The 14,610-nt window shown below is 39.0% G+C and overlaps 3 protein-coding genes across 3 annotated transcripts in view; all 3 read left to right on the plus strand.

Moving 5' to 3' along the window:
- Nucleotides 1-4,596: 4,596 nt before the first annotated feature.
- Nucleotides 4,597-4,908, plus strand: LOC306993845 (histone H4; the record flags this gene model as incomplete). The annotated part of the gene is made up of 1 exon (XM_079603979.1): nt 4,597-4,908. One exon carries the CDS (start codon nt 4,597-4,599, stop codon nt 4,906-4,908), a length of 312 nt encoding a protein of 103 aa, XP_079460105.1.
- A 998-nt stretch (nt 4,909-5,906) lies between these two features.
- On the plus strand, nt 5,907-6,719 carry LOC306993940 (histone H2B-like). The gene has a single exon (XM_079604155.1). It carries the CDS (start codon nt 5,915-5,917, stop codon nt 6,287-6,289), a length of 375 nt encoding a protein of 124 aa, XP_079460281.1. The 5' UTR covers nt 5,907-5,914; the 3' UTR covers nt 6,290-6,719.
- Nucleotides 6,720-7,143: 424 nt separating this feature from the next.
- LOC306993257 (piggyBac transposable element-derived protein 4-like) overlaps nt 7,144-14,610 on the plus strand; it is a 31,023-nt gene continuing 23,556 nt past the window's right edge. The window contains exon 1 of the mRNA XM_079602929.1: nt 7,144-7,876. Coding sequence (XP_079459055.1) covers nt 7,722-7,876 — 155 coding nt within the window. The 5' untranslated portion in view covers nt 7,144-7,721. The remainder of the gene's footprint in view (nt 7,877-14,610) is intronic.

Raw genomic sequence — 14,610 nt, forward strand, 5'->3', positions numbered from 1 at the left:
GCCCCATCAACAGGCATGACGCACGGGACCATAATATATCCATTAATTGCCAATCACTTATGCATGCACTGGTGTGCCACCTTCTCCAATATCTGCTGAGGTGTAAATGTTTCAATGATGCCTCATCGTCAGGCATAAAGCATCAGCCATATACATTAATTGCCAATCACTTATGTATGCACTGGTGCCATCTTGGACATCCTAAGCTAACAAATGTTTTTGGAAGGGCAAACTGCCCTTCCAGCGGCTGGTGAGAGAAATCGCTCAGGACTTCAAGACGGACCTGCGCTTCCAGAGCTCCGCTGTCATGGCCCTGCAGGAGTCCAGCGAGGCTTATTTGGTCGGCCTGTTTGAGGACGCCATCCACGCCAAGAGGGTCACCATCATGCCCAATGTTGCCAGGGTGGCGGTTTTCCCGCACAATTGGGCTATTTTAAAAAAGGAGTTGCGGGAAAAATTACGGAGTCGCGGGAAAAATTACGGAGTCGCGGGTTGCGTTTTTTTGGGCTACATTTATAATGTACCGCGGCCGCACAAAAAAAAAAAAATTGACAAAGATAAAATGAAAAGGGAACCTTTTATTAGTGGGTGTTGATTCCGGGAATAAATACTTGGCAACAAACGCTGCAGCTCGCGAGACGCGAGTAAGCGCGTCACATGTGCTTTTGACTCAACATCACAAATCATCACGTCCCTCACATGAGAGCGTTGTAGAAGCATCTTTTGTTGTCCGTGGATGAATAAGCAGCATTCTAAAATGTCAGGTAAATGGGGAAAGTATGGAAAGAACTTAAAGAAGTATCGCAAAGAATGGGAGACAGAGAAAGGATTAAAGGAGTGTATATTGCAAATGTGAAGTAAGAGCTCACCACGGTGATCTAGCTCATGCTGCGACTGAAAAACATTAAAAAAAACTTTCTCAAATATTAATTTAATTTAATAACAAATTATCCTTTCGACAGAAGTGAATCAATCAAAACTAACTTTAGCTGGAAAATAACATTCAAGAACCGCTATAAAGACAAAAAAATATGTTACCTTAAATTATACGTTTATCACTGTAAAGCAGCTTTGAAACTATCTACATTGTTAAAAGCGCTATATAAATGAAGATGAAATGCCAGAACATTATTTGACACTGGCAGTTCCTTTGTAAGAAATAATGTAAAATAAAACAGCCCTGAGATTGTATATAGTTCTGTTCAAAGCTGTAATCAAAATGAGGCTAGACAGTTAGACCATCTAAGAAAATGTTGTGAAAATTTCTGGAAAAAGAGAAGACAAACAACAACAAAAACAAATGGACAAGTGTTCAAGTTCACCCAGTAAGCATATTTGTAATAATATTGATAAAAGCCAGTGTATGTTAATTTAATTTAACAGTGTGTTAATTTTAATATTGATGCTTGTGTGTAAACAGAACAACCGCAGATCTGGAGAGAAAAGCATCAGAGAGAAGTGCTGAGAAGAGAAAAAGTTAGTACAAGTTAGTAATACTGACTAGGGTCAGAAAATATCAGAGAGGACATTATTTTACCTTTATTGTATGAGATTGTGTATAAAAAAAACACACAGTGTGATATTAAGAATTTGTGTAAGGCAAAATGGCAAAACTTTTAACTTAAACGTACATATACATTTATTTTAAGGCCCTTTGTGGGAATCCAGCCGTTGTCTAATCTGATTGGACACTGGAAAATTGGGCTAGTTTTCATTCCATTTGGGCGGGTTTTGAGTTGTCATTGGGCTGGAAATATTTCTGGGACCTGGCAACCCATGCCCAAAGATATCCAGCTGGCCCGCCGCATCCGCGGAGAGCGCGCTTAAACCCACAATATATACCCTGTAGCTGTAGTAGGAAGTCTGCTGCATGTCTGGCAGTGTCTTCAGTCTATGTTTAGACTGTTTCTGGAGAATCAATTCAACCCTGACCGATGGCATCACCTTGCGGAAGACCGAGCAGCTTGTCGTTCTGCGCTGACAGAGGGCACAACTCTGTCCTGCCATGCTTACACCAGCTTTTGCTCAGAAAGACGGCATGTTAGACAGTTCAGATCGGCGCTGCAAAAGGCCTTGGTACTAAAAATTTTTTTCAATGAGACAACTTTACTTGTTCTGTTCTCTCTTTTTTTTTTTTTTTTACACCAGTTGGTGTGAAATAATATAGCATTGCCTGGTTTCACAGACAAATCTTAAACTTAGCCCCAGACTAAAATGTTGGAATTAACATTAGCCAAGCTTAATAAGTGATGAAAAATGTTTTACTGTTACCTTTTGTAAACTACTGTTACACAATACAACATTCAAGTATACAGTCTAGACAACAAATGTTAACTCGTACTTAATTATAGCCCACAGAACAAAAAAAAAAAATAATAATCTGCTCGTGCTCGAGGTTAAAGGGAAACTTCAGGATTTAGCATTAAGCTTTGTATCAATAGAAAACCTGTAGTATTTTCAAATTACCGTACTTCCCTCCTTCATATCCCCCTGAGACCAGAGATTTATGTATTTTTTTTGTCTGTAAAGAATCTTCCGATGACTCAAAAATCGTCATTTTGCATCATCAGATGATTTTTTTGGCAACAGACTAGAGACTACAGCCAGTAGAAGGCGCTAGATCCGCATGTTTTACCAGCCTATAGAGGCATCTTTTACTTGGAAGCTAAGCTAACGGGTTCTTGTTCTGTGGAGAAAGCTGAGTAGTAGCGGTTACCATCCTCTTTTTCCCGGACATGTCCGGCCGTCGAGATCGTCCAAAATGTCCGGGATTCGGCTTTTGCTTTCTGCAGTCGCCATTCATTGTTTACATGCACACCTTTTGTTTCAATCTGACTGAATTAATCCCGATTGGTGAATCTGAATGTAGTGTTTACATTACATGAACGCTAAACAAGTGATGGGTTAATGTGCGTTTTAAAATTGCTAAGAACAAATTCCCGCTCCTCCGTGAGAGATACGAGACCGGTGCGTCTCACAGGTGTCACTCATCAGTAATCACGCCACCGGCCTCGCACCGTTCTCCCGCGGCCGTCAGCCTCGTCCTGCTCGCCGCAGTAAACATGATGAATGGCGACTGACTGGAGAACGCAAAACCGAATCCTGGACTTTTTGGCGATCTCGAAATTCCGGGCAGACTCGTCACGGAGACTCAATAGTAGCCTAGCCTTGTTGTTTAACTGCGCTCTCTTACCGGTAGGCGTGGCTTGGGAGTGGCCTCATACGGCAGTGGAGCAAGTGCATTCTGGGAGTTGTTTTCTTTCATTCACATGAGCCACAAATACATTTTCTGGCCGTTCTCAGTCTAGAAGGCTCCAAATTAAACAATAATTTAACATTTCTACATAAATGACCCATTTTAAATACACATTCCTCTTTACAAGCTGGATTCCACCATATCTTTATGTACACAATATAAATATTTTACATTGTAATCCTTTTATTTGGCATGTTTGTGTGCTGTTGCACGTCCCTGTGCATTTTTAAAATACAAAAATACAGTAGTTCATTTTGATACATGATGTGGCTTCTGTATTTTGTAATTTATTCTGATACACTTAAAATTAAGGTATTTGGTATTTTATTTGAAAATACATTTTGATGTATCTTTGCCCAACCCTGACTGTTATTATCATCGTGATTAAGTCTCTTTTGAGTATGTGGTTCATGACTTGGTTCAAATGTTTTCATGGTGCTGGTGCTGGACATTCAGACTTTGGGGATTTGAGTTTAAAAATTGCACAAATGTTAATAATCACATGTTAAACTGATGTTATTATATTTAGTTGACTATCTTTGCGCTTTCAATGTCATACATGCAGCAAATTTTGCATAGTCCTATTACTTTTTTCTGCACCAAATAAAACAGAAAATGTATGACTTTTATATAAATATATAAACTTATCCTGGGGGATACAACTTATGAAATCTATCAAAATATATATCTAAATATATAAAATATATATATAAAAAACCCTCTAGATTATTGTCTAAAGTGTCATGAAATGATGATTGCTGATAATTTCCCACTCTGGCCCGTTTAAGGGTTAAAATGTATAGGCCTGTTCAATAAAGTTGTGAAAGAGTATCAAACATTTTCCTGCACTTTGCAGTTTTACAAATTAAACAAATTTGAATTTGTCTTTCTCCATTGTTTGTGTTTTCTATATTCCCATTAAGGGAAAATATACACTTAAAATATACATGTACAAACACACACAGGCATAAACAGAAGATAAAAGAGATGTGCCATTCTATTATTTAATCAATTTACTTTAATATTGTGATATGTCGTCTTGTGTCCCTCTTCATTTACTTTGGTGAACCTGTAGAAAATCACTTTTCATTATAAACCATACTGTGATTTATATGATCTTTGTGAAAATACATTTTATGAAACCTGAATTTTGGGATTAAATCATATGTGCTCTTGCTATATTTTGGGGGAGGAGGGGTGTGTGTGTGTGTGTGTGTGTGTGACGCAGCCCTGGTTTCTGTCAGGTCCTGTAAGCGAATGTAAAATGCTTACTTGTATCACAGTCAGTATCTGTTTTCTGTCTTTCATTGATCGACGGAAGAATCAAGACAGAGTTAAGCATGTCTGGAAGAGGCAAAGGCGGTAAAGGACTCGGGAAAGGAGGCGCTAAGCGTCACCGTAAAGTGTTGCGCGATAACATCCAAGGAATCACCAAACCCGCCATTCGCCGTCTGGCTCGCCGCGGCGGCGTCAAGCGCATCTCCGGTCTGATCTACGAGGAGACCCGCGGAGTGTTGAAGGTGTTTCTGGAGAACGTGATCCGCGATGCCGTCACCTACACCGAGCACGCCAAGAGGAAGACCGTCACCGCCATGGATGTTGTGTACGCGCTGAAGAGACAGGGACGCACCCTGTACGGCTTCGGGGGATAAACGCCTGAAACCAGGAGAAACCGCACAAACCCAACGGCTCTTTTAAGAGCCACACACTCTGCCACAGAAAGAGTCAATGCTTTGACCATGTTAACCATATATAATTATTTTAAAACGTCTTGATATTTTAATCTAGGATGAAGTAAAGAATCACTAAAAAATCAAGACTTAAAGTTTTTTTTTCTAAATCGTAAGGTGTGATCTGTTATTGTTAAATGTTAATCAATTTAACAAATCGACTGTTTTGGGAAGAAAAAAAACTATTAAATATTAGATCAAAACCGTTACCACCGTTAGCCCTTTATGACCTGCCATAGAACAATTCCGCCAGATTATATCTTAGTATTTTTACATGCTGTGCTGTCATTCTTTAGAGCATTTTCACATCAAAACAATCCTTACACCCCCAATTTGAAGGCTATCTTTGTAATAAATCAATAGTAACTAGATAAAAAGCTGAAAAGTGCAATAAACCAAAAAATTTGGTTTCTGAAGTGAAGATGCAGATGAAAATGTTATTTTAACTTGCACAAATGGTCAAATGAGCTTGTATTTGCTTTTTCTGTCATTTAAACATCTCAACAATAGTTACAATAGTTTCACGAGGATAAACGGTTTTAAAGGGTGTCTGTGTGTTCGCCTCTTTTCTCCCAAACTCCCTCAATGGATTGATAAAGGGTTTAAAAATGACTCGATGCAAAATATTAGAAACGCTTGTTTTCTCAAAAAGTATTGAATAAAAGAGCGGGAAACGAAACAATGAAACTTAGGAGAGGGTGTCGTTCAAACTGGGGCAGTGGGCGGGACTCTCATTTATCCGCCTGTGATTGGCTCTTTGTCCTCTCGAGTTGTCCAATGAACTATGAGGTTTTGGGTTTGGCCTATGAAAACAGTCAATCAGAAATAACCCGTATGGCTTCGAAAATTAGCATAGGGCAGTGAATAAAAGCCTCTGTATCGCACTGGAGTTTACATTGATTAGTCACTCTTGTGATCTCGCGTCATCATGCCTGAACCAGCAAAGTCCGCGCCTAAGAAGGGCTCAAAGAAGGCCGTCACCAAGACCGCTGTCAAGGGAGGAAAGAAGCGCAGAAAATCCAGGAAGGAGAGCTACGCCATCTATGTGTACAAAGTCCTGAAGCAGGTTCATCCTGACACCGGCATCTCCTCCAAGGCGATGGGCATCATGAACTCTTTCGTCAACGACATCTTCGAGCGCATCGCCGGTGAGTCGTCTCGCCTCGCGCATTACAACAAGCGCTCCACCATCACTTCTAGAGAGATCCAGACCGCCGTGCGTCTGCTGCTGCCCGGAGAGCTGGCCAAACACGCCGTGTCCGAGGGCACAAAGGCCGTCACCAAATACACCAGCTCCAAGTGAGGCGTGCCTGACTTCAACTACCCAAAGGCTCTTTTAAGAGCCACACATCTTCTCAGATAAAGAGCTTCTGTGTTGAATTATCTAACCAAAGAGGATTTTGATGGATCTGCTGAAAACATTATCAGATCTTTAAGGAGCCACTTTAGAGCAGCCTTAACTCGGTTGTATAAAAATGTATTCGTATAATTGAGGGCGATATGCTATTTATTCAAACCGAATATGCCTGATCAAATAATATGGTTTGTGAACATAACCATTTTTATGCTGGTATGTTTGTGTCAGTGTGTAGCTGATAGCTAGCTAGGCGATGCGTTAATGTCATGACATTCTAAACGTTTTAAAGGAGGAATCGCATTTAGCTTTACCCAGTTGGTTCCCACACCGCATATGAGATGAAGCGCAGTGTAGGACTGCGGTCAAGCCAGCTAACCTTACCCCAAAATGCTGTCAATAGCCGTCGCTATATTTCCCGGTTCGAGCATACACCAGCTTTTACGGTAAGACCGTCATATCTCTCTCTCTCTCTCTCTCTCTCTCTCTCTCTCTCTCTCTCTCTCTCTCTCTCTCTCTCTCTCTCTCTCTCTCTCTCTCTCTCTCTCTCTCTCTCTCTATCTGTTATCAATCTATCTATCTTTAAATAAGTCCTCCAAAATTCATAAATATGTTTTGTCTTTACATTCAGATTTTTTTTTTTAATCCTAGTTTTAAATTACCACCAACTCATGTCAACTGCACCGTTTCAAGACATTCTAATGTTGTATTGCAAAAGAAGAGCCCTCCAACATTTCATAAATACGCTGTGGTCTTCATTCATTTATGAATTTTGGAGGGCTCTTATTTTGGAATACAACAGAATGTCCTGAAACGGTGCAGTTCACACTGTGAGAAGGTGTACTCTGGTGAAATTAGTTGGTGGAAACTAATTTCCTATCCTCCTATAGGATTAAAAAAAATGACAACACAAAAGCATAATTTATTAATTTGAGGGCTTTTTTTCATTTATTTTTATATACATCGTAATAACTGCTGTATGCACGAACTACGAAATATAGTGGCGAAATATAAGTTTACAGTGTATTTCGGGATGGCGGCTGGCTTGTTAGCTACAGCAGAACAGATATTGTGGAGAATCAAATTTGAGGTGGGGAAAAGTGTATTTTTATATATAAATGTTTTGCGTGTGACTAAGTATATGATTGTTTTAGTGGGGGATAGATTGTCCACACTCCGGATCAGAAGATGGCGGTAATGCACCAACCACCGTCAAACAAGAAAGAAGAAGAGGTACCAAGCCAACGTTACTCACTCCACACAAGTGGCGCTATGCATCTTTTACGATGGTGTGTAGCCCGCCAAGAAGCTGAACGAAGAAGAAGAGCACCAGCCGCCAAAACCCGAACAGAAGCAGCAGTTTTGTTAATTTTCCATCACGATGGCACGGCGCACACGAAAGCGAGCTCTCCAGGAGAACATAGACAGTGAGGAAGAGTCAACCTTTTCCTCTGAAGAAGACGAAGACTTTGAAGATGAACGCTTGCATTTTGAAGACCGATTTGATCCAGTGGAGGATAACGTTACCAACAACGAGTGAGTTGTTTACGTTCCGTGTCCGTCCACTGACTTCAGCGCGTTATGTGTTGTCCCGAGTTATAGGAAACGCTTCATAACGCTTTTTATACTTTCTATGGTTTAAAATAAATACGAACTGCTTCAGTGGCCTAGTTTAGGCAAGCTTATGTTCGGTGTTACTGTGAAAGCCTGCATCGTGAAAAACATTTAAAACTAATGTTATATTGTTTCATATCCTTCATAGATTGTTCGCGGCTTTGCTTTAACGTTAGCTCTTTACACGAATATATTTAACCAAGTAAAGTAAAAAGCTTCGTTGGAAAAGTTGTAGTAAATCAATGGTAACTTGTACTTAAATAAATAACATAATACAGTTCAATTTGTATTAACATCCTAGAAATTCAATAAAGGTAAAATTATGCTTTTCATATCAAATGAAATATGGGACGCGATTTGTTACGTATTTTACACAGACCTACACACAGCTGAACACCGGGTTGTGCAGTGTGGAGAATGCTAGTAGCGAGAGAGAGAGAGAAAAACTACAACAATAGGCTAGAGAAGCTCACTTGTGCGTGATTGCATTGTAGCGTCTTCCTGATCTCGAGATCAAGTGCCAAAAGCGCGAGTTTTTTTTTAAAGGGGTCATGACATGAGAAACCAAATTTGCCTTGATCTTTTGGTATATAAGAGGTCTTTGTACCATTAAAACGTCCTGCAAGTTTCATAGCTTAAGACGTCCTCCCCATTATAAACGAATCATTTATTTAATCAAGCTCTAAATACAGCTCGTTCTGGATCCATGGTAAGAAGTGACGTCACGGTACGAAGTGACGTACCAGCGTTTGCATATAGACCGCCTCCGGCACAAGACAACTACGCTTTAAGCGCAAGACAACTACGCTCACTTCGTATCGTTGTCGCGCCCGCGCGCCGCGCGCCTCACAAGTGTTCAGTCGACGGACAGCGAGTGGGCAGAGTGGGTCTGTGTACAGGGAGATTACGACGCCGCAGATGTGCTGTTCCTGGCTGTGGACAAACAACATCTTTGAATACGCTGCGACAGATCCAGTCGTCAGGGAAAAATGGATGCACTTTATTTTTTGCGGACGTCCCAGTCACGGCAGTGTTAGTTTAAGCGTTTGTTCTATACATTTTAAGGATGACTGTTTTGAGCTTTGCCAGAAAACTGTTGCTCAAAGATAAGTCCGTGCCGTCTATTCTGGGCTCAACAACGACGACGCAAACTGTAAGTAATGTATTTAAAACTTTAAACTACTTTTTAAATACGCTGAAAGATCCAGACGTCAGGGAAAAATGGATGCACTTTATTTTTTGCGGACGTCCCAGTCACGGCAGTGTTCTATACATTTAAGGATGACTGTTTTGAGGAAAAAATCCCAATATGATGCTTGGCTTTGCCAGAAAACTGTTGCTCAAAGATAAGTCCGTGCCGACTCTTCTGGGCTCAATAACGACGACGCAAACTTACTTTTTACCATGGCTAATAGAGCCCTGCACGGGCTTCAAATCTAGGCCCTAGCCCGGCCCTGGCCCGAGACGCTCAGGCCCTAGCCCGGCCCGTGTCCGACAGCTCATCATAATTATCAGCCCGAGTCCGACCCGAGCCCGGTTTTTTTTTTTTTTTTTTTTTTTTTATATACACAGCTGTAGCCTGGCCTAGGGCAAACTAGCTATTTGCAGCCATTAAAATAGGTCCGTTTTGTTAGTTATGTTTCTTTTCATTTCTTTATTAAGTTAATTTAGACAAATGTTCGGTTTCTTTTTGTTTTTTTATTGACGACCAAGCAGCCGACAGCGAGTTAAACATGTTTGATCCATTTAGCCTCTCAAATAAACACTTTACTTGGCTACAATAAAATCCATAAAACACCTTAAGCATATCACACATACAGTTATAGTTTAAACGTTTATTATCATTTTTTAAAAGCTGAGGCGCTCTGCTCACAGTCGCAACAGCGCTCGCAAACGAAATGAGCTATAGCCTACAATCTAAACAAATCAAATAAATGGCATTAAATTAAAAACAAACATGCAGATTATCTTACCTCAAAAATCAAGTCTTCACTACAGAACATGGCCATTCTTATTTCCAATAGTTTCCAACAGACTGATGAAAATAAAGTCGTTTTCAAACGAAAACCAACAAGACAGCCCCTAACATGGCTAAGAACAGTTTCTTACAGAGCATCGGGAAGAAGAATCACATCAGCCACAGTGGAAGGTTTTAATCCAGTCGTACTTTTTTCTTGAACTATTCCAGCTGTGCTGAAGTCACGCTCGCTATACTTCTGCTGCTGGCGGGGACACTAAAAACAGCGAGCCGGTCGCGCAAATCTTGGGTCGTGCCGCCGGGAAACCTGTGTGTGTGTGTGTGTGTGCGCGCTGCGCGCGAGCAGACTCATGTGTCAGTCATATGTCAGTGTGATAGGTTTAAAACGTCTTTCTATGTTTGTTTTTCCATCTTCAACTTCTCATATTTAATTTTAATACATGTCTGAAATAGGCTATAAAAAGAAGGATACGCCTAAAACAGGCCCGAGGCCCGGCCCGCGTGTGAACTATGACGTGAAAATTGGCCCGAAGCCCGGCCCTAGGGGCGTAAATAAGTCGGGGCCCGTCGGGCTCGGGCTGAAATGCAGGGCTCTAATGGCTAATATAAACACATTTGTATAAGAGAATCTTGAAAATATGTCGCCTTTCTAGTAGGCCTACATGTGATAGAAAATTAAAAATGTTGCCTTTATCAATGCTGCATCTTCAAAGATGGCCTGTCTGTGCATGCATTTTTGTCCGTGGTACACCCTATCATTTCATTGGAATTAGTTAAATAATGTTAAACTGTTAGCAAATTAAGCTATAGGATAATTATGCAACAATAATCCGTTTTCAAGTGTCTCGGGTTATTTTTTTTTATTAATTCAAAATAGTTTCACTTTCCATGTGGACACGGGCTGATCCAGTCTTCGTTGTTGTGGTGATGGTTCATTTTCCTCTGATTCCTCCTCTGATTCCGGCTCAAACATAATAAGGTTTTATCATTGCAAGAGCCATCGCTTCGCATGCATCACCCGCTATTAAACAGTTACGCTGAATCCGCAAACGTTCTGGCTGGGGGCGTTAATAATTGATGCATAGGCACTGACGTTAGCCAATCATAACAGTGGGCGTTAACACTGAACTCTTAAAGGGGAAACACCCCCAAAACAGACTGTTTGAATCAGATGATGAGAAACAGGGTGGGAAAAGGTCATAAATCACTACATTTTAAAAGTTTTTTGTAAAAAAAACTATAGTAATACTATAATTGCACCTAAGGGAACATAATAATAAAATAAAAAAAACCATGTCATGACCCCTTTAACATGTCGAGCTCACTCCCGCCAGTCAAACGCAAGATGAGGCTCTCCAAATAAGTCTGAATCGGGAAAAAGTTATTAATGGATATGTCACGTGACTATACTGAATATTAATGTCACCAATAAATATATCACTAAGTGATTGGTTGTTGCTCAGCGTTACCAGATGCATACATAATTTATTAATATGAAATTCAAATGATGAATAATGATACAACTTTTTTTAGGATTGCTTCAAATGTAACATCATGTAACTGGTTTCTAGTAACATGTAACATGAATCTTAAATCTAAGTAATTGAGTATGATAAAACTAAAGCAAACCATCTTCATTAAGCAACTGAGTTGCCTATTAGTAAATATTCCATGTTCATTTCAGGCCTAGATTATTATTATTTTTTTTCTAACAGTTCTCAAGGAGAGGAGATTTTAGTCTAACGCAGTAAAGACTTTAGCTACGACATGGGCACTTAAACTATTGGTTTCAATGACCCTTGTGACCTATAGGCTTAGTCATGGTGAGCTATAAGAACAGATTTTATGTTTTAACACGGTTAAGACCTTTCTCAACAAAACAAGTCCATATTTCATTTCTGGAAGCCGGGCTCAATGAGCAAGCACTGTTACTGCATTTCACATATCAAATACAGACATTACTGACATGTTCTTTTCATGTATTCTCTAATCACACATGGCAACTTCTATAACAAAGTAAAATCTCAAAAGCTTAGAGAAATCATTCAACTCATTTGATATTTAGAAGGAAACATATTGATTAATACCTTGATTATAATCACTCATCACATTGAAGCAGCAGTGGATTCCTGAATCCCCCCCTTCAACTTTGAAACCGTTAACTACCAATTGCCCTCTGAATGTATGAAATCTGAAAGGTAACATCTGTGTCTGATTTTCAACTGAAGCATTGTGCTTTACTATAAATAGCTTCTCACTCATGATGACACGGACTCAGATAACCGCATTTAGCTGACCCTGAACGGCATTCAGGACTGGTACACTGCATTTTTATAAACTTGTAACAGTTTAATTTTATTATCTATCACGAGCCCAGCTTACGACTTTGCCAGAGATGACATGCGTTTTCAAAAAATAATATATATATTTGTCTTTTACCCACACCAGGGAATTTAGAAGAACAAATTTCCAATCAAATTGAGTCTCAGTTACACTGGCAGTTTCACTTTTGCCATTTAAACCCTCTATGTATGAATGAAAGGCAGGGCTCGATATTAAGCCTTCGGACAAGTAGCCTACATTTGTCATTCAAATGTCAGAGTAAAAAAAGTTGCTTTTCCGAAAAAAGGTGTCTTGTGTAATTTATTCTAAAGAAATATTATCATCAGTGTTCAATCAGCTTATATATATATATTTATACTACAGGAATGTTTGTTAAATGTTGTGGTAAGCATGGATACTGTCATGTAAAAAAAAAAATTCAGACTCTGTCTGACAATAAAGTAAGTAAGTAAGTAAGTAATGCTTGAATCTGATTGGTTGACGAACGTTCTGAGGTGTGCAATTATTTTCAGGGAACCGCACGGCTAAAGTAGTTCCGGCAGGTCTTAACCGCATTACAGTTCCATATCACTGCGCGTACTTAACTGTAATAACGGACAATACGATACAATTCATAACAAGAAAAACCATGCAGCCCCATGCGCTTGATCTGCAATTTTCAATGTCTAACTTCACAATTAATTGAAACATGCAGTTTCATTTTAATAAATAACGTATAGTCCTATATATAATCAATAGAAAATTAAACTGAATATTTCAAATTGATAGTCCTGCTGCACGGGTTTTCGTAATTATTGCAGATAATATAACAAATAAATAATTATTGATAGGCTATAGTCTACTGTCACTAATAGAAAAAAAGAATGAACGAATTATTTAAAACGAATTGAATGAATAAATAAATAAATAATATTGACGCACATCTCTCTCTCTCTCTCTCTCTCTCTCTCTATCTCTCTCTCTCTCTCTCTCTCTCTCTCTCTCTCTCTCTCTCTCATAACTGCATTAATAACTGCATAAAGCCGGGGACACACTTGCTGTAAGGCCGGTTATGAATGTAATTTGATACTTATGACTGATCATGCACGCGTTTTCAGCGCGTTCAGTGTGTGTTCACAGCGGTGTTTAAAATATGCTGCATTCACAGTCAGAGAATGTTTCTAGTCGTTAAGTGTGTGTCCAGCATTACTCTGCTATCAGCGGCTCAAACCTCCGCTAACTCTAAAATGACGTTTTGGAATTAGCAACGGAGCCTGGGTTTAGATGCGCAAGGAATTAGTCCTACATACAAGAGCGTTTTAATGACAAAAACTTTACAAACGTCTTGAAATACATCATCTGAACAATATTTCGAGGTGTGGTAACTGTAGTATAAGCGGAATAATTGACTCCAGGCCGTTGAATTATTATAAAAATAATGCACACCCGAGGTGTAACGGCCACTCCGCTTCGCGTCGTGACCGCATTACCACCTCGGGTGTGCATTATTTTTCTAATAATTCAACGGCCTGTCGTCAATTATTCCTTACATATATATATATATATATTTAAATCTACATATTGTCATATCTACACCTTTTAAGGGCATTTCCCTCCCTAATCTTATTAAATGTATGCTTCATATTTCATTTCAAATTCTATAATACTCACTCATTAGATATATTGAAGTTAGGGATGCACGATGTATTGATTTAGCATCGATATCGCGATGTGCGCATCCGCGATAGTCAGATCGCAGGATATGTGATTGAGTATAGCACTGATTCTCAAAGTGTGAATACATTTTCAACCACATAATGTTTATTTTGGGTTTTAGACATTTAAAGTAAAACAAGTTTGTAAAATGCACATTGCTGTCTATGGAAGCGGCAATACTAATCCTTTCCATTTTAAATTTCTAAATTTAGTATTTTTTTTACATGCATTAGAATATGTCCTGTGTAACTTTATATTTTTCTGAGCAAAAAATAATTAATACCATACATTTTTACTTTGATTTTAACTCAAATGTAATTCAGTGTAACAATATTTTTATGCAAAAAAAAAAATCTTACCAGACATTTTTAGAAAAACTATAATTTGATGACATATTACAGGACTATTTAAAGAGCACAGTGAAGCCTCCAGGCCAAATACTAATTATTTGTCATTTTAAATATTCATACTTCGCCAATATCCTTTGAACCATTAGGTTTTACCCATTTGTCAGCAAGAAGTTTTTGTAAGGAAGTGAAAATCAATTAAAATCCAATAAAATGTTATAGGGGCACATATTCTGAGCTGTACTTATTAAAATATGTCAAATGTATATATATTTTTACATTTTTACAAACAT

This window comes from Phoxinus phoxinus, assembly GCF_949152265.1.
Source record: "Phoxinus phoxinus genome assembly, chromosome: 25".
Classification (NCBI taxonomy): domain Eukaryota; kingdom Metazoa; phylum Chordata; class Actinopteri; order Cypriniformes; family Leuciscidae; genus Phoxinus; species Phoxinus phoxinus.

Coding starts and splice junctions, on each gene's coding strand:
- LOC306993940 (XM_079604155.1), top strand. CDS start 5,915: ATGCCTGAACCAGCAAAGTCCGCGCCTAAGAAGGGCTCAAAGAAGGCC.